Source organism: Periophthalmus magnuspinnatus, chromosome 17 (genome assembly GCF_009829125.3).
Source record: "Periophthalmus magnuspinnatus isolate fPerMag1 chromosome 17, fPerMag1.2.pri, whole genome shotgun sequence".
NCBI classification, from domain to species: domain Eukaryota; kingdom Metazoa; phylum Chordata; class Actinopteri; order Gobiiformes; family Gobiidae; genus Periophthalmus; species Periophthalmus magnuspinnatus.
Genome location: NC_047142.1, coordinates 6200938 through 6226115, shown reverse-complemented (window position 1 = coordinate 6226115; position 25178 = coordinate 6200938). Strand labels below are relative to the sequence as shown.

The 25178-nt window shown below is 39.6% G+C and overlaps 4 protein-coding genes across 4 annotated transcripts in view; 2 read left to right on the top strand and 2 right to left on the bottom strand.

Moving 5' to 3' along the window:
- Nucleotides 1-2485: 2485 nt before the first annotated feature.
- Nucleotides 2486-10827, top strand: vwa5b2 (von Willebrand factor A domain containing 5B2). Its single transcript, XM_033982608.2, has 22 exons — nt 2486-2564; nt 3664-3824; nt 3899-4114; nt 4392-4614; nt 4695-4852; nt 4923-5054; nt 5120-5244; nt 5303-5479; nt 5634-5744; nt 6252-6454; nt 7105-7219; nt 7301-7486; nt 7554-7758; nt 7845-8176; nt 8239-8476; nt 8541-8879; nt 8965-9096; nt 9193-9321; nt 9384-9434; nt 9613-9721; nt 9797-9920; nt 9983-10827. Exons 2-22 carry the CDS (start codon nt 3686-3688, stop codon nt 10718-10720), a joined length of 4182 nt encoding a protein of 1393 aa, XP_033838499.1. The 5' UTR covers nt 2486-2564; nt 3664-3685; the 3' UTR covers nt 10721-10827.
- Nucleotides 10828-11523: 696 nt separating this feature from the next.
- On the bottom strand, nt 11524-14493 carry alg3 (ALG3 alpha-1,3- mannosyltransferase). The gene is made up of 9 exons (XM_033983053.2): nt 14302-14493; nt 13911-14010; nt 13654-13801; nt 13428-13588; nt 13183-13303; nt 12715-12920; nt 12027-12103; nt 11774-11918; nt 11524-11703 (listed from the first exon to the last, which is right to left on the bottom strand). Exons 1-9 carry the CDS (start codon nt 14483-14485, stop codon nt 11535-11537), a joined length of 1311 nt encoding a protein of 436 aa, XP_033838944.1. The 5' UTR covers nt 14486-14493; the 3' UTR covers nt 11524-11534.
- Nucleotides 14494-18812: 4319 nt separating this feature from the next.
- On the top strand, nt 18813-21445 carry camk2n1a (calcium/calmodulin-dependent protein kinase II inhibitor 1a). Its single transcript, XM_033982923.2, has 2 exons — nt 18813-19234; nt 19763-21445. The coding sequence occupies exons 1-2, from the start codon at nt 19066-19068 to the stop codon at nt 19831-19833; spliced, it is 240 nt and encodes a 79-aa protein (XP_033838814.1). The 5' UTR covers nt 18813-19065; the 3' UTR covers nt 19834-21445.
- A 1815-nt stretch (nt 21446-23260) lies between these two features.
- Nucleotides 23261-25178, bottom strand: part of ece2a (endothelin converting enzyme 2a) — a 58883-nt gene continuing 56965 nt past the window's right edge. Inside the window, exon 4 of the mRNA XM_033982681.2 lies at nt 23261-25150. Coding sequence (XP_033838572.1) covers nt 24854-25150 — 297 coding nt within the window. The 3' untranslated portion in view covers nt 23261-24853. The remainder of the gene's footprint in view (nt 25151-25178) is intronic.

The window sequence follows — 25178 nt, the reverse complement described above, 5'->3', positions numbered from 1 at the left end:
GGTGCTTCAGTTAAGAAGAGATGCTTCAGTTAAGAAGAGATGCTTCAGTTAAGAAGAGATGCTTCATTTAGGCTTTGTTGCAGGTTTACTCCAAGCCTAGAAGGAAAATCAAAAATTCCAAAATGAATGAGGCAAATTGCATGGAACTTACAGACACACTTAAAGGTGCACTATGTAACTTTACTAGTGGAGGACCCAGGCCAAGTTACTGGTCACATCTTTGGAGTAGTGTCCCTGCTTGATAAGAATGCATGTTTTCCTATTTTGAAATAAAAACACCTTTAATTGAATAAGTTATATGCACTTAATACCATTCTGTGGAACATTCCAGGCAATACAATAACATGTCCACGGTGGAGAAAAGTTATATCGTGCAGTCCATTACGTTTTTTTGTATATTTTCTGTAAAGTTTTGACACAGCAGCAAAACCGCTATCTTTGATCTTTAAGTAATTAAAGACAAAATCCTTGTCTGTAAAAGTTCCAGTAAACAAATATATTTCCATCCTCACAGTGATCTGATGTTGTGTTTGTGCAGTGTGCTCTGACCCGCTCCTGGTGGCATGAGGCTGAGGCAGGGTCAGGCGGACCGTCCTGGGATACGGCGGTACTCTTTGATTTGTGCTCTCCTCCATCTGCTGCTCTTTGATGTACTTTGATTAATTTGTTTTTTTCTAACTCCTTTTCCAGCGAGCGGGAAATTCTCTGCACCTCTTTCTTCTCCCGACAAAATCCATCCACACACTGACACACTCATGCACATGTCAGTAATGTTTTGTTATGCTGTTAAACTCTTCAGTGATGTTCTGATATTCTGACAATGTGGAAATTCAAGTACTGGGTTTACATTGTGATAGCTTTACACTTGTTGAGTGCAGTTTCATGTTATCCACTGGTTTCAGAATGATGTAAAATTGGGACTGTTGCCATGGCAAGTAATCATTCAAAATATGAAAATATTCTACAAAATGTGACACATAACAATAAGGAAGGGCTCCCTGTTGCCCACAACTGACTATAAGCTTCTTAATTATGCAAATTTGACAACAATCATGTTGAATACACCAGGTATTGTGTTCAGTTATGAAACCATCTCCTCCATTGTTTTAATAGAAAACAATTGAAATGTAGGTCAGTGGGGTAGCCTAAGCAGAGGAGCTTCCCAACATTTAGCTCAGACAGACACTTGAACCCAGGACAATGGTCACCAGACCAGGCCTGACGTCAGGTCATTGTTAGATCTGCAAGAAATTAGGTCTAGATCTAATATGACGTCCTCAGCCCCGCCGTCACATTAATACGATTTTACGTTAAATTAACTGTATTAACCCAATATTACAAGCTAAGGCTAAAGCAGTAGCATATGGTGTCCAAAACAAAATACTGATTAAATATTATTCTTTGCACTGTTAAGCTTTTCATACAGTTGTGTAATGTGGCTAAAGTGACTGAAGAAATCAAGTCACGCATAGAGCAGAGAAACTGTGGATGTTACTTATCAGTGAGAAGTCTTATCTTCATTTGCAGGGGAGTAGTCCAGGAGCCATCCAAATGCCCATAAGCCTACACTGTGAAAGCGCGTCATCTAGTGTCAGAATGATGAAACTGCACAGACCCGTATCTTTCTGTATGATGCAGGTGAGGGGGTGTAGACGTGGACAAGGGACTCGGGGGAGAGAGTAACACTAAACATAATGTTTATACACTATCATTTACAAATTATAAACTTGTTATTAACTATAAAAGGTTACAGAAGCCAGCAATACAACATGTAAATGTTATTGTAGTTAAATAACTTATTGAGGTTGGTGTACTGTATTAAAGGTCGTGTAAAACAAAGTGTGTAAATTAGTAGGTACGTCAATTGATAACAGTGGCCAGATGTTTCACCTTTTACACTTGGTCCATTGGAAATATACTAATTACATATTTTGTGTAGATAATGCTCCATAATAAATGAAGAGTATGTGCACTGTGCACTTTTTCTAACACATTGTTTGAGCACCTAAACCTTGTGTCATGTGACTGAGTGGTTGACCTGTGGAAAGAGACTGCCTGTCCCCACCATTAGCCATGAATTATGGCTGCCACCATCACAGCCAATTCTCTGGATGAGAAGCAGACTTGCCTCACTTACTGTTGTGTTATTGGCTTGTCTCTGCTGCAGGTCCAGAATCTCAGTGAGTGATCAGAGCTGTTTCACTGTCGCTGCAGTGAGGGCTCACAGCAGAGGCAGGTTCAACTGGAGAGCATGTCCACCTATTTCAACTTATATGGGCTACATCTGGTGCATTGGTCAGTGATTTTATTTGATTTTATTTATTTTGTAGTTTATTTTTTGTATGTAATGGTCAAACTTGAAACTCATCTGACATGTGGCATATTGTATTATAGATCTTGACTTTAAAGGGGTTTCTTTATAGGGAAACTGCAGAAGAGAGAGAGGGACAGAGCGACTGAGAGAGAGAGAATTGTGATCTACTGTTGCCGTATAAGTAGGATCCTCAGAGGTGATGCAGAGGCTGGACACTGAAGCAGACTGCTGGACCTGGCACTAAACTAAAGTAAGTGTTTCTGGGACATTTCAGTTTGCCCCATAATAGTATTGTTGTGGAAAAGGTATATGGATGCTAAAAATGTGCTCAAATGCATCACTGTTCATGTTTGTGTATTCAGTGCCATTGATCAAAAGTTGATCATGTGATCCACTTTCAATTTACACAATTCTACATGCATTTTTCGTAAGTCTAGCAATTTGTTTTTAGTACATTGAGTTTATACTAGAATCAAATCAATTTATCATGCACACTAATTTTGCAAAAGGCACCATTTTGCTCTCACTATGATCAGCTATGAGACGCATATTGTTTTAACAAAACTGCTATTTACCAGTCTATTATGGCTGGACAGCACAGTAGCCAGATGGAGATTGTTGATTTTGTCCTAAAGGTGACTGCGAAAAGTGCGTTACATGAAGCGTGGCAAACATGTACTAACTCACAACCCATGTATTTGCACACAGGCAATCAGGCATTCACAACCAGTGTTTCAGTTTTTTCTGTCTACAACTTTTACATAAACTTCCAAATTATACTTTACTGTTTTTTATTAAGACATTTTGTTGTTTAGATTATTTAGGCTAAAGGAGCAGTTTGAGGCTGTCAGATGTGTGTGAGACAGTAGTTGTTGGTGCATGTGGAGAATTGATGACTATTGATGGAAAACACCTGGGATAATGTTTAGTAATAATGGGCCCTAAACTGCAGGGTTAATCATTGACTGGTCTCTCTTACTTAAACTAACATTAGTGGTTGCTAAGAGCCTGAGGAGAGGAAATAGCTTAGTTACATGGCTGACACGCACATATAAATGCATGATAACCAAAAACTCCTCAAAGTTTACAAGGAGTTCTCTTCATGTAAGTAATGAAAGTCTTATTGCATATGTAATTTTATCTACAATAATTTAATGCTGCTGTTACATTTACTATCACAAAACCATTGCTTTTACATCGATCACCCCATATTTACTCTATTTATTAGTAACAATATATTCACATTCAAAATAGTTAGTATAGTTCTTATATCAGTACTGTGCACACTTATGATGTACTTTGGTACTTTTCTTTAGTACAAATGTCATTCCTTTTCTAACTATGTGCAGGTACAGGTCAGATGCTAAGAGGATGGTGGGACTGAGGAACCGCTCCACCTGGGAGCCATTGCTACTTAAGGCCTCTTGTATCAAGTCCTGTGCCAACGGCTGCTCCCTCGGCACCATTGCCCATCTTACCTATGCCAATGTTGATACTGATGCTGTGGACGGTACTTTAAATTGTTCATTGAATAGTTTACAAAGAAATATAACTGACACTTATTATACACATTATTTGTCACAGGTATCTTTGTTTACCCTCTTGGAGAGAAGGAGGTAGTGGTTGGATTTGAGGCAGTCATTGCTGGTCGTCTGGTCGGAGTTCATATTGAGAGCAGAGGAAAGCTGAAGGATTGCTGTCTAGACTGCTGCTCAGAGTTTGGTCTGGAGGGCCATTGTGGCAATAGCCGAGAATGGGGATGTTGTGGCAGGGGTAACTTCGATATGCAATGTACCAATGGTGTGCAGTTTTTTACTATATGCATTTAAGACCATATCTTATTAGGGTTTTCAAAACAATCACTACAGATACAAACTGAGACTAAATATAATATTGAAACTATTCTGTCCTTAAACTGGCATTAATATGGTAATACAATAGTCACAAATATGTACAGTGCTATCTGACTGCATGCCTCATGGTGAATATCATTTCTGTATAGGCCTTCTACTGCATTTATTAAATCTAATTAGTTGTTTTTTATAGTTAAAAGTGTAACATTGAATTTTGTCTTCAGGACATGTTATTCTGGATGAAGATTTGGAAAGAACCACTTTCATTGTGGGCACAGGAGTCATTGGTCCCATGGATATAGTGTCTATAACCTTAAGCACCACACTGGAACTTCCTACACTAGAAAATGGAGCCATTCGCATCATTTACCCCACAGTGCTCACGCCAATAGTCACTGGACACAGGGCTAGCAAGAGCGACAATGGAGGAAAATCAGAGGAGATAGGGTACAATGTTTTTATCAGGTCTACATCTGTTTGCAGTCTTTATATGTTACTTATGTCAACTATTTCAATCATTCCCTCAGAGCAACCAGCTGTTTTGGTGCCACTTCTGGGAAACAAGACAGGGCCATACACTCTGAACAACAGTGTGCACACGGCATCTTCACCAGTCCAGCTGCTAACCTGGCACCTTATGAACTCAACTTTCAACTGCTTGTCCGAGGAGCGTGCTTATTGGCAGGTACAAAATGTATGATTTTACTTATTTGAAATATCTTAATTTATCAGATTGTTCTGTAACGTGCTATTAGGATTGGAGAGCCCAACCCACGCCCTGCGAGCAGACGCTGACCCTAGTGCCCAAAGTGCCTCTGCTACATACATCACCTTGGCACAAGAGCATCCCTATGACCGTCACATAGAGATCATACTGCACCTCAGTGGTCAGTCCATTTTCTATTGTGAGTTTTTTACAGATAAACGTTTACTCCCATATTTGTTTTTCCAGAGCCTCACAACCCTTTAGTAATAGTAGAGAGAGGACGACTTTCCTTCAGCCAGTACGAACAACAGATCTCCTGTCGTCGCGACTTTAATCGCTGTATGCGGAAAGACTCAGATCCTGAGAAAAAGGTTTGTTTTATTACTGCGATAAAGACTGTTTCAGCACTGATAATGTTTGTATTTACAGCTTGAGTTTGTGCGAAAACGTTATCACAAAGACATCATGAGCCATCCTGTTTTGATGCTTAATTTTTGTCCTGACCTGCTGAGCGAACCAGCTGAACTTCACAAAACCACCAGAGAAGTTGTGTTTCTTATTGATCGTAGCGGCAGCATGAGTGGCACCAACATTCAGCGTGTGAAAGTAAGTGTTTTTGGATGCACTCTCGCATCTCATCATCATCATTAATCAACCTTAATATTTACGGACACACATACATGCACACACCACAAACACAACAAACACATTTACAGCAAATCATCCTGGTATTTTGACAGTTTTTGTTTTTTTTTCATAGGAGGCCATGGTCGTAGCCCTGAAGAGTCTCCCTTCTGGGACCACGCTCAACATTGTGGGTTTTGGCACCACTGTTAAACCACTGTTCTCCATGAGTAGACTTTGCACTGATGTAGGTGTTCACAGGTTGAATTGTCAAAACAAAGTAATCATCATGTGTGTAACTTCACTCACATTAGGTTTACAGTGTTAAATACAGAGGAGTTTGGGCCAACTAATCATGTAAAAGGTCAGTTGTTGTGTTGCCGTAGCAGCAGAGTATTAGGTTTGGGTTGGACAAGGGACTGTAAGGACAGTGTGTCTTTGCACCCAGGGCAGACCATATGGTGACCTTTTCTGCACTCTTAACTACAGCTGCAGAGTCCACTCTATTGCTTCCTTGTTTGGACACAGTTTTTTTAAGGTGCAGGTGCTGAGGTGTGCATGTTTGCTTTCTCTTTATTAGAGAAGAGGTAATTAAATTTGTGTCCTTCCCTCACAGAGTAATTCGGGCATCTGATATTAAACATTCAATTTGCACTGGTGACATTGATGATGTGCACGCATGAGTCAGATGATGCTTGCTGTAATGCTGTGGATCCTGTTTTTTTACTCATGTTTGTCCACTTATTCACTACAGGTCACTCTTATGCAAGCTAATGAGTATGTACAGAGGATGAAAGCAGACATGAGAGGCACCAACCTGCTGGGGGTGCTGTCCTGGTTGTATCAGCAGCCAATGCAGCGGTCCTGTCCTCGGCAGATATTTATCATTACAGATGGGACAATCAGCAGTGTGTCCAAAATACTGGAACTGGTCCGCAGAAACACATGCTCTGGCAGGTAAGGGGTGCCCAAACTCTAAACAAAAAGGGTTTCTGCAATATTTTTGAACATATGCTTTCAACATACTGTCACATTTAATTTTATATGCAAGAAGTCATATTTATTTATTTTATTACAATAAATAGAACATAAGACATGAGTCATCTTAGCACAGAACACGAGGGACAGAAAAGAAGAGCCTCAATAATAAGCTCCATGGAAGGCAGAAGAAAGTGGACAGTATTTTATTGCCCCGCCTTGCAATTCCACTAAGTGCTCTCCTCTGCAGTAAGAGGCACACTCACTGGTTTGCTCCAGGCCTTCAGCAATTCTCTATAAGTCCATTTATACCTTATTAGTATTCTCCCACTGGATGGATGTCCTCCATCACTGTATTGTGTTGCACACGTTTCAATTCACTCTATACATCTTATACAGCAGTTACTTTATTTAAAATGTATTAGTTTACATTGGCTATAAAATCAGCTGTTTTGGAGTATGACTGCTAAGCTTTTTCATAGAATCTATACACTGCTCTTTTCAAACTCTCAAATGTGACACATGCCCTGATTTTATTATTTTATTATTATATTTTTTTATTTGAGACAATCTTATTCATAGTATTGGGTTTTGAGTTTGATTAGTTTAAAATAAATATAATTCTGCAGATGTTTTGGACTGGGCCTTGGTCCCAGAGCCTGTAGACGGCTCTTGCAGGGTGTGTCCAGATTGACAGGAGGCCTGACAGAGTACTTGGATGATGAGGAGAGACTCCAGCCAAAGGTACTACACTGCCATCTACTGGAGAAACATATGTGTAATTTGTTCAATTTCTTGACATGTTTTTTCTTTCTTTTTTTGTAGTTAATCAAATCCTTGAAAAAAGCTTTTGAACCTGTATTAACTGATGTTCGAATTGACTGGTACCTGCCTGAAAATATAGAGGCTCTTCTGTCACCCTATGAAATTCCTCCTCTCTACCCTGGAAACTGCCTTATTGGATACTGCACTCTGTATGACACAACCAACCTCAAATCAAAGAAGACCGAGGTACATTTAACATATAATCAGCTATGTATTTGTACAATCATTACTCCTTCACCGGTTTCTTACACAGTCTTATCAGCAGGCTGCTAAAGTTGGGCATGGTAGCTCTGCAGGTGTAATAAGCGATGACCTTTCTCCACCTCCTGCCTCAGAGTTAATGCCCATGGTGACCTGTGCAGAAGGTAATGATTTAGAGGAGGCTCTCAGGGAAATTTACAGAGAAATCTCCTCTGAGTTCTCATGTGCTAGAGATGCTGATCCTGGTGTGAGCTTAGGTCAGTTCAATGTGTATAATTTTGTAAAAAAAACAACAAAAAAACAAAACAAAACATAGTCATATTCTAATCAACTTTGACTCAAGGGGTGGATGTGGAGTGGTCCAGTGATGTGCGGCGCAGGATCGAGGAGAGTTCTTACATCCAGGAGCAGTATGTTCTGACACGCTGCTCCCTCAGCAGCGACCACACTCTGCAGACACACTCCCAGTCTCACTTAAACACCTCGTACAACATGGAGGCTGCCAGCGCTGGTTTGGAGGAGTCCCCCTCTGGTTCTCTACTAGACACTGGATCTTTGCCCCAAGACCTGGAAAAGATGCCTTCTCCTGAAAAGAAATCTTGCCTGTCTCGCTGGGCAGACGCTATGTGGCATCAAAACCTTTCAGCAAAATCATCTGAAGTTCAGGCAACAAAGGTAGATTTTACGTTAATTTACCAAGTAGCAGTAGTTAAGTTATTATTTCTCTTTTCCAACAGGGAAATCTGGACGTGAACGAGGATTCTAGAAGAAGACACAAAGTCCTGGCTCGTTCTACTATGGCGGCTCGCAGTTTCTCCTCTCCACAGGGAGAGATAGAGATGCATCGCCTGAGAAGAGCACTGGAGAGAGTTTCTTTTGACCAAACCTTGGGAGGAAGACTTGATGAAAGTGATGCAGACACAAAGCCTCCATCAGGACCTGACACATTGTCTCACAGAAGTCTCAATGATTCCAGTAAGCAAAATGCTTTTAATGGGATGAAGCGTAAAACCAATGTGACCTGTTTTGTGTCAATCAGATGGACTCCTGTTCCCTGCATCTCCTCTGGACTGGGACAGCTTTGTAGATCCAGAAAATCTCTTCTGTGCTGTGCCACTGGAGGACCCCCCTCCAGGTCAGTGCCGGTCCATCATACATGGGCTGTTCAGTGGGCGCCCAGTGTCCTGGGAGGTCACTGTAGACCTGAGACACCTGTGGTCATCAGAAGCTCCGAGCACAGCAGTGATGGACGGAGCTGAACAAAGACTTGATGAAGGTCAGGGTGAAATATGGAAGGAGATTGTCCATCAGCTGACTGCACGTTCAGTCATCAGAGACTTTGAAAAAATGGCAGAGAAGGAGGGCGACACTGGACACAGTGAGACTTTCTGTTACATGTTTACAGTGACATGATAAATGAATACACATACTCATTTACTAATGTACATGTGTTTATTGCTCAGATTCACTAAAACGCTACCGTACGAAGGCCATTCAGACCAGTAAGCACTGCAACATAGTCTGCATGTACACAATCTTTGCAATAACAGACAGCAGCCAAAGCAAAGCAGAATGTTTGGATGTCCAGCACACTGGTATGTTCACTTTCATTTTGCATCTTTATTGCAGCCAAATTTCTAATTATTTATTTTGACACTTTATCACAGAAACTCTCTACTTTAATGCTTTAGGAATGTATTTGGGTAACAGGCAAAACTCCCTGTCTGGCAGTCGAAAACAGAAAACGTATTCTGTGGGATTAGGGAGACGCCGAACAAGCAGGGACAGTGAAGACCTGGAGGATGCCTTTAATTCCACAGGTAGACAAAGAAAACATTTTTTCCACTCAGGTCAGGTCATCAACACATTTTATGTCTCTCAGACAAAGATGAAACTCCTGCCTCGCCCTGTAGCCTTAAATCCTGGGATTCTAGTAAGTTACATACAATCACTGCATTTAACAACAAACTAATAACACATTATTATCTTTGGAGCAAGTACTCTGGAATGTAAATCAGTTTCACTGATTCTACATTTCACATTGTCACCATATCCATTCGTACCTTACTATAGAATTATACAGTATTTTTTTCTTGTTGCATTGTTATAAGGTGTAAGTACTTCCTTCACTGCAGCAAACCCAACAATTCCAGGCAGCTCATTTTCCCGTTCACAAAGATCTATCGAAAGCAAGTCAATGGAGAGCTTCTTTGGCACTAAGTGAGGATTTTTGTGCCATATATTATGTTTCTGGGCTGTAACATAAAATAATAATTATTGATTCTATCGCACTAGATTTCCACTTGGCAGACTCAGGTCATCCATTTCATCAGGGAAACAGGTTCCTCTTAAGTCTCACTGTCTCTCTGCCGAGCCTGAGAAACAGCTTGACCCTGAAACTCCAGACTATCTGCCCTTGGTGAGATCTATACAACACACACAAAAACAGTCAACATGCTGAATAGTTTGTCCTGTTGACAGGTGCGTCTGCAGCTGGCATCAGGAGCTTTTCTTCTGACAGAGATCTACTCAGACTGTGTCCAGATCCCTCTGGATCGCTTGAAGAGGGCATCCCCGTACAGCCTGCACCGACGCAGCTTGAGCCCACCTTTCCGCTGCACATCTCCCAGTGCTCCATCTTTATCTACTGCTGCCAAATCATCAGCTGTTCCTGTTCAACATGTAACTTTCTCTCCCTCCACTTGTTCTCTCATTAAACCTGTGGCTCCTCCCTTCCATCACACTCCAGATGACACACCATTAATACTGGAGCCGAGGGTGCGGCGAAGACACCCATCTGACAGAGAGCCCATCAGCACTCCCCCTGACCTGCCCAGTTCAGAGGAGGGGTCTCTGGAGCTGTCGGGGCAAGGCCATGGCCAGGCCGACAGTGGGCGTGGCTCAGAGACTGATGTATGTGAAAGCCTCTCTATGGATTCGGTCCAGGGCAATAGCCTGCTGGCTCAAGAGGACTTGGAGGGGTCCACATGGGCTACTGCGGTAGCTTTAGCCTGGCTAGAGCACCGCTGTGCAGGGTACTTCATGGAGTGGGAGTTGGTGGCGGCGAAAGCCGACTTTTGGCTGCGCTGTCAGGAGCTCCCTGAGGGAGTGGATTTGGCTGGACTGAGGGGGGCAGCCAGACAGCTGTTTCTTCTACTACGTCACTGGGATGAAAACATCAAACTCAACATGTTGTGCTATAATCCTAATAATGTGTGAGGCAACCTTCTATGAAACTATTTCTACTGCCTACGATTAGCTTTTCAGTGCCAAATAGGTTTGTAGTTTTAAGAGTATCCTTTGGCTTTTCCAAGTTGCCTTTTATTATCAAAGCGATATCAATTAAAACTATTTTTGAATTGTTCTGTAATAAAGACATTTGAATTAGTGCATTGTACAATCAATTTGGCAAATATTTAGTGACAAAATGCATTACCGTGATATTTACCTTAGAGATTCACACTACATTTTATTAAAAACCTACATACAATTGTGCTTTAGTCCACGGTACATTCATTCACATTGTTGTCCAACAACCAAAGCAAGCAACTCTGTACATAATATTAGCTATAACTACGATTGCCTTCAGCTTTTCAGTCGTTTAATCTAACACCAGAATGGAATGGTGTGACTAAGTACTGTCATTTTAAAACTAGGTTAGAAGTATCACTTTAGGTACCATCACCTAAGGACAAGCTTTAACTGTGACAGTTTATTGTTCTCAACTAAATAATTCAAAATGGACACATTCATAAACAACTCACTCCAAAAATCATCTCTGTAACTTTCTCCAAATTAATTCTACTTTGGATTTCTTCTTCAGAAAAAATATAATGCTTTCTGCAATTGCAATGCCTGGTCTAATGGTTTAATGTGAGGATTGCACCTTCATGTTAACATCCTTCACATGATGACAAAAAGACCACTACATAGATCCAACACAACACTCAAAGCTTTGTATTGCAGTAGAGACAAAGGTGAAGGCAGTAGGAAAAAAAAAAAAAAAAAAAACCAATGTCCGACATAATATTGATCACTGATGTTTGTCCTTCTTTTGTGTATCTGTTGAGACTACAGAAACAGGGGGAGCCAGCCACAGGCAGAGGAGGATGATGAGATGACAGACATGTAGAGCTGCAGAGCTGCTACTAGTGGAAGGATACGTGTTCCATGACAGCTCAATTAAACCCAAGATGAGGACCCTAAAAAAACATAACACATGTAATTCACAATCATATTCACTACATTGTTTTAAGGAAAAGGATATTATACCTTAGCAAGTGCGCTAGCTTCTTGACACCTCCACTCCAGAGAAGGTAAGGTAGGGTGTGAAAATACCACACATAAAACTGATAATGTAACGACCGACTGAAACACATACCAATGAAGTTTGACGTAAACAAAATGAGAACAATCTGTGCAGGTATGTTAAGGTCAAAAACTATACATTTTTCCAAAACATATGAGCAGAGAATATCAAAATTCACTAGATAAATTTTAAACACGAGAATAAATGAAAGGATATGATCAACCGAGGTCTTCTGAAGCGGGACTTTCCTCTTGCTTGGTTCTTTAATAAGGTCGAAGATACTTTCTCCTGGTCTGATAAAACACAATAAATAAAAAGTTAATTCCAAAGTGAGCCAACTTCCTACAGGTATAAAAGTAGTATCTATGCCATGATCTAGTATGTTTACACTAGGCCTGTCACGATAAATACTATATCGACTTATCGTTCAATACATGAAGGCTGGAACAATATATTTTGGGTCTCAATATTTATCGTGAGTACTTTTTCTTACCAAAAGTGGGGAGATTTGGGGTATTTTTGTTGTAATATGATAAGATTTGAGTGGTGAAGGGATGGATAATTTCCTTTTATGGCTAATTATTAGTACATTTTGCCATTTATTTGTTGCAGCTCATGGCTTTAATGAGACTGTCTATTTAAAATGGTTTACTGAGATGATTTTGCCTTATTAAATCTTAATCAGTGACATAGAGTAGTTTCAATATTATCGTTTATCATAATATTTCTCTGTGGCGATATATCACTTCAAAATTTGTTCATGACAGGTCTAGTTTACACTATAATTACAGATTTTAATTAATATGCACTGTTCCTATCAAATAAATAAATAAACAAACATTTCACTAACACTCAAGAACAACTGATTTTCAACAACTGACAAGTGAACGACTGAGTTTCTAACCTTTTCCAACGGCGCAAGGTGAAGAGCAGGAGAGTGAGGAGATGTGCAGCCAGCAGGAGGAGGTGGAACTGCCGATTGAGAAAGAGCCATTCAGGCAGAAAACGCCAGTTCACTGTCCATTTGAACATAAACTGCCGCCCAAGATCAAAAGCTCGGCTGACATAGCCAACAGGATTTTCAAGGAGAAAAGGGAGACCAAGAAGAATCTGTAGGGAAAAAAGGGGTTAAATCTGCGCTGAATACAAGTCAAGAAATATTGGCAGGATTTTCAGTGAGTTTTTCATTCCTGTAGGGGGATTTTTTTTTAGTGGGAACATTTGATCAGTGTTCCGTTTCTGTTAAAAATGTTACTAAAGGAGTAATAACATATCGACTTAACAATTGTATTAAAGTAATATAATGGCATTTTAACTATGTTTTTGTCTCAATTCTATGGTTTTCAGTGACATGAAGATAGAAGATATGTACCTGTATGCCTGCACAGAGAGACAATTTTGGGATTGTTTTTATCAGACCAAATTCTGACAAAAGAAGAAAAAGTAGCCCAGGTGCAAACAGGAGGACATTCATTTTCACAGACACTGCTAAACTGTCAAAAGAGAAAACATTTTTAATTTTTTTTTTACATCAATAAAGGAACGGAAGACTGTTGGAAACAACTTTAAATAAATAAAAAAAAACACATTAGCACCTGAACTGTAGGACATACTTGCCTGTAAATGCCACAGCCTAACCACCAGTATTCATCTATGAAAAGATTGATGGCTGCAAACAGCAACATCATGGCTACTGGGTCATTAAAGAGCCGCAGAACAAAGATGGAGTGAATACGGTAAGAGGCACAGCACACAAAGAAGAACACATAGGGGGGAACCTGGAAATGCACAAATATATATTTATGAAACTTTCAGATTTCATACAGGCAAACATTAATCTTACCTTCTTAGTACGGAGATATAGTCTGAAGACAAGCAGTAGTGTGATGAGGTAGAAGGCTGCAAAAATGTACTGGCCAAGACGAATATTAACACCTTGACTTGTGATGTAGTACAAAGCAGAGAATATATAAACAAAGCCAGCAGGATATCTAGAAACAAACAAAAAACATAAACCAAGAACATAAAAAATATTTCAAAACAAAAACCTCAACAAAATGAAAACAAGATCAGTGCTTAAAAATGTACATAAAAACTCACACCAGAGGGCCAGTGTCTCCTTTGAGCTGAGTGTAATCATAGGTGCCATTAATAACGCCTTCCACTTCGTCCATGTAGGCTTTCCAATCAATTTCAGTGTCTGGTGATTGTAAAAATGCAATTATCAACATGTATTATCCTTATTAGATTTACTTTCAAATTGATGCACGCAATGGCTACATTAGACACACATTTAATAAGTTGGCCTGTTTAATTAAACTTGTTTATTCTATTGCACACTGAATATACATTGGCAAGACAACCACTCACAAACTTTGACAGGTGGCGTATCAAGCGAGGGTGCTAAAGCTAACTATTTAGCATTCAGATGGGTTCACAACAACGGTGAAGCTCTGTAGCATGCTAACTAGCCACTCGCTCAGTTACTCACATGGCACTTTTCGTATAACCCATACGTTGATCCCGATTTCTAGAAACCATAGGATTGAAACTACAAGCAAGGTGTACTCGGTTTTAAACAAGACCAGGTGTTTATCCTGCCACAGACAGTGCAATTTGCCCAGGAAAGGGCTTGTTGCGCCGGGAGACTTTTTTCGCGTGTTGCCGCCTGCCATCTTGATGACGTCACTAGAGCGCAGCATGTTCCTACAGTAAAGCACCCAACAATAAAATAAATAAATAAATAAATAAATAATAATAATAATAATAATAATAATAATAATAATAATAATAATAATAATAATAATAATAATAATAATAATAATAATAACAAATAAATAAATACATAAAACCTGTCACCATACATATGTCACATTACATTAGGCTGTAAATATCCCACAATTATTTTTCATTTTTATGTTAAGCCATTTTCATTTTTTATTTATTTATTTATTTATTTAATTTTATTTATTTTATTTTTTGTTTTTTAATTGTAAAATGTTAGTGACAAAAACACCCCTTTTGGTCAAAATCATATCCTATATTAAAGATTTATGGGGAAAAATGCACAGCTTAATCTGACACACAAAAGCATCTGGTAACAAAATCATTAAACAGCTTAATATGTAATAAAGCTATAGGTCTACTGCTTCACAGTTGCCTGCTCCAAGGAAAAAGGCAGCCACATTATTACATCAGTTTCTCTACGGGCTCTCACTGCAGCTTGTTACTGAACAAAAAACTTTTTTTTTTTTTTTCCTAAAGTGGGACCAATCCTGGACTAGCCTAGGCCATGTTAAAACAAGGACTTGAACAGGACCAAACCAATTCTCTAAGACTAAACTGGGCCAAAAACGGGACTAAACCAGGACAACAATTAGGCATAGCCATGGCAATAGCCTAATAATAGAAGTTGCCTATTCCTATAAACACATGCACTAAAAAGTTACATGTTGAAGTACACGCAAAAGAGTAAGTGATGAGAAGTGACTGTTTTAAGAGATGACTGAGAAGAATCCTTTTGTTTTACCTTACACAATGGTCTTTGCACCTGGCAACTAAAAAGCAATATGAGTCATCATGCTATTTTTGTCTCCTCTAGTGTAGGAACAGTGGCCTGCAGAAAGACGCCACTATGTTGTTTTTAAGCCTGCACTGGTCTATGTGACGTTGAGGTTCATAAAATGTCTGTAAAAGATACATCTAGCAGATGGGAGGAAAACAGTGGTCTTTCAAGGTTCAGTTGCAAATACTTTTTAATGGTGTCTCAAAAAATAGAAAAAAATAAAAATAAATAAAAAGCCTACACAACTTACTCTCAATGTGTCATCCACATGCTACTATTTACTTTGATTAAACCTGCTCTTTACAGTTTACATCACTAACCTATTAATATACCATACATTTCAAATACAGTTTCATTATTACACCATAATGGTTGATTTTGATACCTATTTTTAGACAAATAACAGGACTGACCTATTTTACCGTCTTCAGTTTAATGGAATTTATTTTACCACTAGAGGGCAGCCTTGATATACAAAAAGACCGAGCTCTGTTTTCATGTCTCAAACAATTATTAAGGCGTCCTGAGAGGCTGTTTTTAATCTTTAAGAGAGCTGACAGGCGATGGCTCGTGATTTTACCAATTAGTTCTGCTTCATTTGAACAGAAATTGATTTATGGCGATGACAAGGGTGAAAAAGTTGATGTGTGCTTATCTGGAGATCATTTCATAACAGTGTCATTATAAAGCGTAGGTTAAAGGTAGAATGTAACTTTCTGGAGGTGGCACATCATCTGCATTATTCTTTGGAAATAGAAAGTTTAAACTCTGTACTTTGTAACATTATCCATGAGGATAGTTATATGCCATACTGTGGAATATTACAGCCAAATGAACAACATTTCCATGGAAACAAGCAAGGTCCTCCTCAGAGGCTTCAGGTTTATGGAGATGGACACGCACTGGAAAACATGCTTTTCTGTTTTCTGTTTTTCTGGCCAAAATGTTAAATATTGTGGCTTTAATTTAGTTGACCTACAAATATACTTCTAAAGGCACAGTACAGGTCTGTAGTTTATACAGTGTACAATTATTCCCCAAATAACCAGGGAATATTTAAAATATTGTATCTTAACATGGGATGCATTAGGCTTAAAGAGTTTAGTCAAGGAGGAATTTACAAAGACACTGCAGCATCACTGGAGTGAGTGAATGAGGGAGTGAGTGAGAGAGACAGCCCAGCAGGAGATGGTCCCTGATGCCAATTACTGCTGTCACACATATGCTTTGGGCATGCAGTGAAATGTGGGATAAATGACCTACTTTCTAGTCTGATTGCTCTGTCTATATTTCACATCAACAAGCTCTCCTCCCTCAGGAGAGTGGTAAAAAATACAATACAGTACAACATAAAAATGTAATGTTATTCCTTTTATATATGATGTAGATTTAATACTGATTCTAAATACATTTAACAAAAATATTTTAAGGTTGATTTCAGATTATATGATCTTTGATGCTTTACGCTGCAGTGGCTCTGAGGCTCTACTCATTTGGTAAAGATTGTAAATCTCACCAAGAGCAAATGGAGCTGATCGGCTGACTGACCTTTACCAGTAGGTAAAAAGTAAAGTGTGATGAAAAGGCCAGATGATCATCTAGAAGCAGAATGATTTTACACAGTGCTCCATGTGGCCTGTGCCTTATATCACGTAGTGATCCTCTGTTTCGGTTCATTGGTGGTTTGGTCACCTGGCCCCTGAGTGAACCTTGTATGAATCAACTTCTGTGCTGCAGAGGACAGCTCTAGGCTGCAGTTGTATAAGAAATGCCTTGTGAGTCACCTTGGGGAAAGCACGGGAATAACCCAAATGATTTGGTTAACGTAATTTGTGTGGCCTGACACAGCAGCACATGCCCAGAGCTACAACCACAACTCCTTAGATGTTGGATCACTGCAAAACTTTGAAGACAAAGAAGAAAAAGAAATACATTTCAGATGATGAAAATTGAATATTTTATGGAAGGTTTATCATTATCAACATTTAGGTAATAGGCCTGAGTCTTGAAGGAGGCTCATATGAAAGGCAGCGCTTCTATTATGCAGACCCTTCTGTTTTAAAGGTCATTTTATGATGATTATTTGTGATTATTTATGTTTTGATTTGTGTGATTTTAATATCTTTCTTATCCTGTAAAGCACTTTAAATTACTTTGTGTATGAATTGTGCTATACAAATAAACTTGCCTTGCCCTGAGCATTTGGACCTTCAGCGGGACATTCAAATAGGGATGGGCGATATGGTATGTAATTAAATTGTGATCTGATCCCTGTGACAATATCCTGGTGAAATCATCATCATGATTCACACATGTTTAATGCAGCTGTAAAACACTTTTCTCCACTCACTCCTAAGGTTTGAGTGAGAGATAGATGAATTCACCAAGTACAGTGAAAAGTGAACTTTCTGAGGAAGCAGATCACTTTTATTTTGTAAGATTTTTGCACACGTACTCTACTAATTAAACTAATGATAAACAAATATAACATCTCAATCATATCTTTTAATTTTGCAGATGTAAAAAAAACAACAACATTTATTCATGGGATAAATAGGATATAGCCTTATTAAGTAACACTTCAACATTCTCTATTTCCATATGTGTTAAAGCACAGTCGGTTGGGGGGCGGTGTATGTATTTTCCAGTGCAGTTATTAATAAAAATGAGGTCAAGTGGGTCGTACCTTGAGGTGGCCAGAAAGTCGGAGATCTCCTTGACTACATGGGAGACTTTCCAGCAACACCCTGACCTCAGAACTCAGCTGACCTGGCAGTTGCTTTTCAGGACTGCACACTGACATAAGCTGCTCTGAGATTATTAATAGTTTCCACATTAGAGCAGAGGGTCAGAGAAAAGAAATTATATATATTAAGGTGATGTGTAATAAAAGTAAATAGTCATAATTGAGATACCTGTGGTGGACAATACAACCGTAAACACTCTGGTAAACTGGGTCTTCTGGAGTTTAAAAAAATCCAGTAGTTGATTTATTCCAATCCATATTTCTGTCCTTTGTGTCAGTCTTTGCTTGTGTTTTGTGCCATTTTAGACATGGTTTAGCCCCAGTTTAGACTTAGAATGGTCCTCTTTTAGCTCTGGTTTAGATCATTGCTGGTATATAGTTGTAGTTTTTGTAGGTGGTGGGTCTACTTGGTGTGAAAAATTTGAGAACCATTGCTTAATAATCATGCATAGGCTATTTAAAGTATGAGTAAATGACACTATACACTGAGACAGTAAAGAGCTTCACAGTCTTCTACAATATTGTACAGTAGACCTACCTTCTACGACCCTGCAACAACAGGCTACCTCGTGTGGCCAGTTGGAGTCACTATTGCTCTTGCGCGCTGAGAAAGAGAGAGAGACGCGCTCCAAACCCGGATGGATGACTTCACCGTTCTGCTTGGGTTTCCTTTATGATCCCGGGATCTCCCACTTCCCTCAGCAGACATCAGCCAGCCACTCACACCAACACAGCTCTCCAGTCTACAGCCAAGACACCGAGGAACCTCAAGCTGCGCCAGGACACCTTTGCAAAGCTCCAGCCAGCATCCAAACAAGGACCAGTCCAACCGGGGAAACTACTTTGTCTTTGAAGCAGATACTTGGAAGAAAGGCAACTCGTCTCTTCTTTCTGCTCTTGTTTCTCTCAGCCCGGTAGAAGCTCCGAGTCCCTTTCGTGCCACAATGTCCGAGGTGTTGCCATACAACGAAAGCAAGATGAGCGGCTATGGAGCAGACAGCGAGGTCAACCAGATGTCCTTTAGCTGCGGACTGCAAGACACAAGCGCGTTTTTCGCTGCGTCGCAAGGAAAGAGGCCCCCAAAGCTCGGGCAGATTGGCAGAGCGAAGAGAGGTAAATAACCCTAAACAAGTTCACTACTTTATGACAGTATTTTCATTTATAACATGAATCATTTTAGTGGATTATTTCGTGGCTTTGGATAATTTAACTGCATTATATGTTGTGCGTCCCTCAGTGCGTAAAATGGACTGAAAACATGGTCCCTGTCAAAGCTCCATGATGATTGATGCAGTTCATTTAATTGGCTGCGTTACAACACAAAGGTCTACTCAAGTACATGTTTACATCAGTGAAACGGTGATCCTCCAATGGCACACCCCGTTTTGCTCTGAGCTCTCCAAAGGTTTCTCCACGGACACAACTGACGCCATCACTTTGTTTGTTTTCAGCACCAAAGGCAGTGCGTGCTCTTTGGGGATGGGGATTTGCAGTGGCGTTTGTTTATTTATTCAGTAGCATCTGCACCTCTTTCCCCAGTGCTCTAGTTGTGTTTTCTAAAGTAGACTACAGCACTGACAGACGCACATAAAGATAAGTCGTGACAAATAAAGTCTAAATGTATCTTGTTTCTCTCCACAGTGGTGATCGAGGATGACCGAATAGATGAGGTACTGAAGGGCATGACAGATAAGTCTTCACCCGGGGTTTAAACCTGACCGATGCCTTGCAGACTTTTTTAATTTTGATCACCGATTTGAAGCACTTGTCGGCTGTGCATGTTCGAGGAGGATTTGAAGGAGGGAAAAACGACTGCACGAAGCGATGGATGAGGAGGAAGACTTAACAGGTGGTGTGATGAAGGGGTGACACACAGACATGCGAAGAGGAGAGGAAGAAGATGTGATACAAAGAAAATGTAAAAGGTAGAGACTCAGAAGGAGACTTATCTTTGGGATTGCTGGCAATTCTCCAAAAACGAATCCCGATTTGAAGATGTTGAGATGGCTGAAACGCTCTGTATCTCAATCTCTGCGGACTTTGATGACAGATGAACTTCATTATTTTCATGACCATGTCTCTTCTAATTTTCTTTCCAAAAAGCGCTGTAAACAAACAAAGGCTTGCCACTCAAGGTTGAAGCAAGATCCAAGTCCGTTTCACAATGTTGTACAGAAGCTAGGCTGTAGCCCCTTCCCCCTGCCTCCTCTAGGCTTTGCTTCATGGATTCAGTCAGCCTAGGGAGCTGTCCTTTCAGCACCAGTCCCATGCATTCCTTTTGCTGCTGACGCTTTTGTCTAAAACACACAGACCCAACAACAGCAGTCTGCTTTACAAAGGAGGCCTGTTGTCTTTGTAAAAACATATATCCAATAATGGTGCAATGTTAATATTTCCTGTTGTAGTTTTGGCCCCTAAACACTGCATTAGGCCACAGCCAGACTGACCCTAACTTGTTTCAGAGGTGCAGGAAAGCGCCTTCATGTAGCTCATTCGCCTGCACATATCTACCTTATGGCATTGTTTTGGACATTATCCCACGTATCTACACAGGCCAGCAGAGATCTGGAGATGAAAGTCTGTGTCTATTTAAAGATGGAAAATACAGTATATAATTTGATCTTTGGTTTTGGCACTCTTGTGTTTGATCCTCTATGAATAGTTTTTCCATCTCTGCATGAAGTGTCACTCTGGTGCCAACAAAGGTGCCACCACTCTTACCCTGGCACGTTTCTTTTTAACAAAAGTCATATTTGTATTTTTATATCTAAATATTTGTTATTTCAATGGTATGCTAGTCTATCGTCTTAAAACTCATCAACACAAATGTTTCTTACTGAGAGGAAATATAGATTGAGACTAGGCCTGACGTGAGTGAGTTCAGGATTTGGGTCCACTGGTCTCGTCTATATCAGCGGTGGACTTTTTTAAAAGACTAATTGAATGTGTCTGGAGTTTTTGCACACATCAATGTTAAACTATTATTAAGAAATCGTATACTGTGACTTGAGCTCTGTTGATGAATCTGTTAGAAAATGGCAGTTTTAGAGTATATTGCACTGTTTACAGTATTCTCAAATAACATGTGGTTATTTGAACAATTTTAAACATACAGTTTTGTTTTTTATTTTTGTTTATTTTGTACCATTATTTAAGAATAAACTGGATATGGTTTGTTGTGCATGAAACCTTAATATTTTCAATAATAAAACATTGTTTTATGAAGCAAAAAAGCAACAAAATGTCATGACATTCTAAGAATGAGTCATTGTATATTATGATGCCATTTTCACTGTATTTGGTGAATAAATAAATGGTAAACGGAAATGCAGGTGTGGCTTTTTACTGTTTGACAAATAATATATTACGTCATAACCTCCTCTAGAGAAGCTACACTTATGAAGATAACACGCACCATGACACACAACTGAGCACAGTGCTGCAGAAGAGTCCACATTTCTCTCCAGTCTCAATGAGCTCAATACTAGTAAATACTAATCCTTAATTAACAGTGCTGAAGAAATGCACATCCGTCTGTTAAGCTGTTTAACGGCTCTTCTGGCCTACACTAGTGAATCTATTAAATTACACTACCCTGGGGAGCCATGACTAGCCACATGATCATCTATCAAAGTCTGGCCCTGCTCTGTACCATAATGCCTCACTCTCAGTGTACCTTCACCAAATATAACTGAACAGTAAGTGCAAATACTGAACATAACTGGCAACAAGCAGCTTTCTACAAGAAGTAACTCTGCCACTATTAGCAGCTTGTCTTACACCCTCTCCAAAAACAGCAGATCCATATAGTTAAGTAACAGAACTAAAGAAGTATGGAGTAAAAATAGAACACTCTGAAGAGTGTTCCCGTTAGTATTGACTATGCTGATAACATCAACACAAACTAAATCAACAGATAGTGCTATTGATCATTGTGTTGTCCACACCGAGCGCCACGAGGCCCTGTGGGATCACACATTCACAGTAACAGCTCAACCAGATGTCCGGCGGAAAATCGCCATATTTGGGCAGATGTTTCTGTGACAAAGGTTACACTGACACACCAGACTCTTCCTGTTTATTTGTGTATCCCAATGAATAAATCACAGTCATGGACACAAGTCATGGTCCAACTCTTTGGAGTGATTTTTTGTGACTTTGTACTCTTTTGAAGCTGGTGCAACATTCACTGTTTATCATGTTTTTTGCTAACTAGCTAAACTAGCTTGACCATGCGGGCACCAGTATGTTGTTATTAAGTTGTTTATTATTAGTTAAACCTTTAGTTGTTGTCATTTTAATCCAGTGATATCAGTGCTCTGACCTGGCAGATGGCCTGAGTGCGTGCTTTGTGCACGTAGTGCACACAGAAGCTCTGTGTTGTTTGAGGTGCAGCAGGCCCAGCTTTCCCTGGGTGCGTGAGTGTGGATGCAGAGCTTTGATCCAATTCTTTAGCCTCATCCTGAGTGGACATCCATTAATATTCCTGCCAGTTACATAAGTCTGTCATACACTATATTATGCCATTATACTGCCCCGAGGGACACAGGCTAATATAGAGCTCTGCTGAAAGCAGCGCTCTCCCTCACTCCACAGCATTATCTCTAACATGAAGAACTCATACATTACATCCACAGGTCTAATCTCTAATGCAATAAACTGCACAGGTCTGCAGGGGTCAATCCTCTGCATCTTACACACAGTAAATACATCATCTACTGTTTGTCTCACATGGCTGTCTCAACTGTGATTTTTAACTGTCCTGGGTCCAGGCCCTTGGTAGGACCACGAGAGACACCTGAGGGCCACAAGCAATATAATACAATTAGTAATTGAATTGGCCCCAGGTAAGTTTGTTGGCATCAACGTGAAAAAGGTAATGAAATGAAGAAATATAACATTATCTGATTATCTCAAATGCTTAATTAAAACATTACGTGAATATTTATTTCACTCTTGAGTTTAGGCACCCGCTGAGATGAATCCACTCATGAGACTCAATGCAGCATTTGATACACAGTGGTCAATCTATAAAACCCTTTGGAGGAAGTGCAGATACAGAATAATGCAATCAAACATCCAAAAAAAGTATCTGTCTGCCTTTGGGATGCAGTAAAAACAGCAGAAGTAGCCCAAGATACTGACAAAACATGAATGTCATAACTTTATTCAAATGATACAGTGGGAAGTCCATATTACACATTTTTTTTCAACCCTGACTAAACAGGTATCAGACATTTAGTTTGTCTGGCCATGTCAGTCAGTATTTCCAGTCAGTATTTGTGTTGTATAACCATTGATCACTATGGAAACTGGCAAATAGTAGCGATATTGAGTTGGGGGTTCACTCACAGAGCCTGGCAATAAAAAGCTATAAAAATCTACGCCATCCAAAATTAAAAGCAAACTTTATATTGTTATTAAATAAATACAAAGAAAACGTTGACCAGAATGAATCAATGAGGAACTACGAATTTAAGTATTTCTTGCACTAGACATAGGCGAAGAAATTAGAAAGTCATCTGAAAAATCACACCTTTTTGGTGTCCTAAAATAGGCAGTAATTAGATCTCAGTGGAGAATTAAAAATAAATGATTTCTTCTTTATTAATGTGGTCGCCTCCAGTCACTAGTCTTCCTGCCTGTCTGCACACCAGCCTCTTACTTCTCGGGTCTATATTTAAGCTGTAGTGAGAAATCTGCTCATGTTACCCCAACAAGTACTGCATCTCAGAGTCGTTACATGGGAGGATCCCCTTTAGGTTGAAGTAGCTGGCACATGATACTATGACTCCTATTAGACAGTTGAGCAATATAATATAGACCACAGAAACAATTACACATCTAAAATATCATTAAAAAACACAAGCTGCAATAAATAAACAGCAGAAAGAAACAGTTTAGTACTAGAAGATCATATGGTCAAAAAATACCTACAGATTTCCAAGTGCTGCAAAGAAAAAGTACCCGTGATAAATACTGACCCCAAAAAATATTGTTCCATCTATCATATATTGAACAATAACTTGACATAGTATTTATTGTCACAGGTCTAGGGAGATATAGATATAGCAATGCACCGTTAAATTGGAATAGCTTTGTCTTAAAAATGATCACATTTCTAGATAATGCATATTAAAAATTGCTATCCAGTGAATTGGACTTGTGTTTGTACCAAGCCCAAATAAAAATGATGAGTACTTGGCTGTAAATCAATGCTATATAAACACACTCCCCTGTACACTAGGAGGTAGATAAGGTAACACCTAACCTCAAAAGGTAAAGTAAAAACAAAAAAATAATGTATGTAAACAATTTAAGGGGCTGTACCTGATTTTTAGCAGCTCTTTCACACGAATTCTGAAGTAATGTTATTGTGCTGTTAGCATGCTAAGTGTTGTTAGCAATGCTACAATACCCAACTTCCAATCTGGTCTCTGAAAGTTGTGAAAGGCGCTTATATACTCAGTGCACTTAATAATGTTACACTTTTGTTAATAACGTGAGGAATATGTTTGTACTGCTGCAAAATAGGTCTAAACTAGGTCTGTTTTTACATGTTTTAAGACAAAACTCAGGTACAGTGCCTTTAAATACTCTGGATTTTAAAAAACTGTCTGCATTGGTGACTTTCACAATAGATATCCAATTGACAGTAGAATGATTTACTGTAAAATACAAAGCAGAACAGTTACTTCTAGTCCCATTTAATCCATCAAAGCCAATAGCAGATTATAGGTCTATAGTGGACAAGAAGTCTTCCTCGGAGTCTTCCTCTGGCACCTTTTCCCTGGATCTGGGGGGATGAGGTGCTTGGTCTTCCATCAGTTTTCTCTCCAGAGCTACGTCTTCAGCACTGAGCGGCTCTCCTTTGGTCAGCACATACATGAAGTACTCAAAACCATCGCCGTAACTGTAGTTTTGGATGGACCAGTTGTACACGGAACGGGCATAAAGACGCTTCCGGAAAAATGGGTTGGCAAAAGTGATGGAGATGAAGCGTCCTCCAGGCTTCAGACAGCGGCTGATCTGCAAAATAGATATATCAGATTATAGT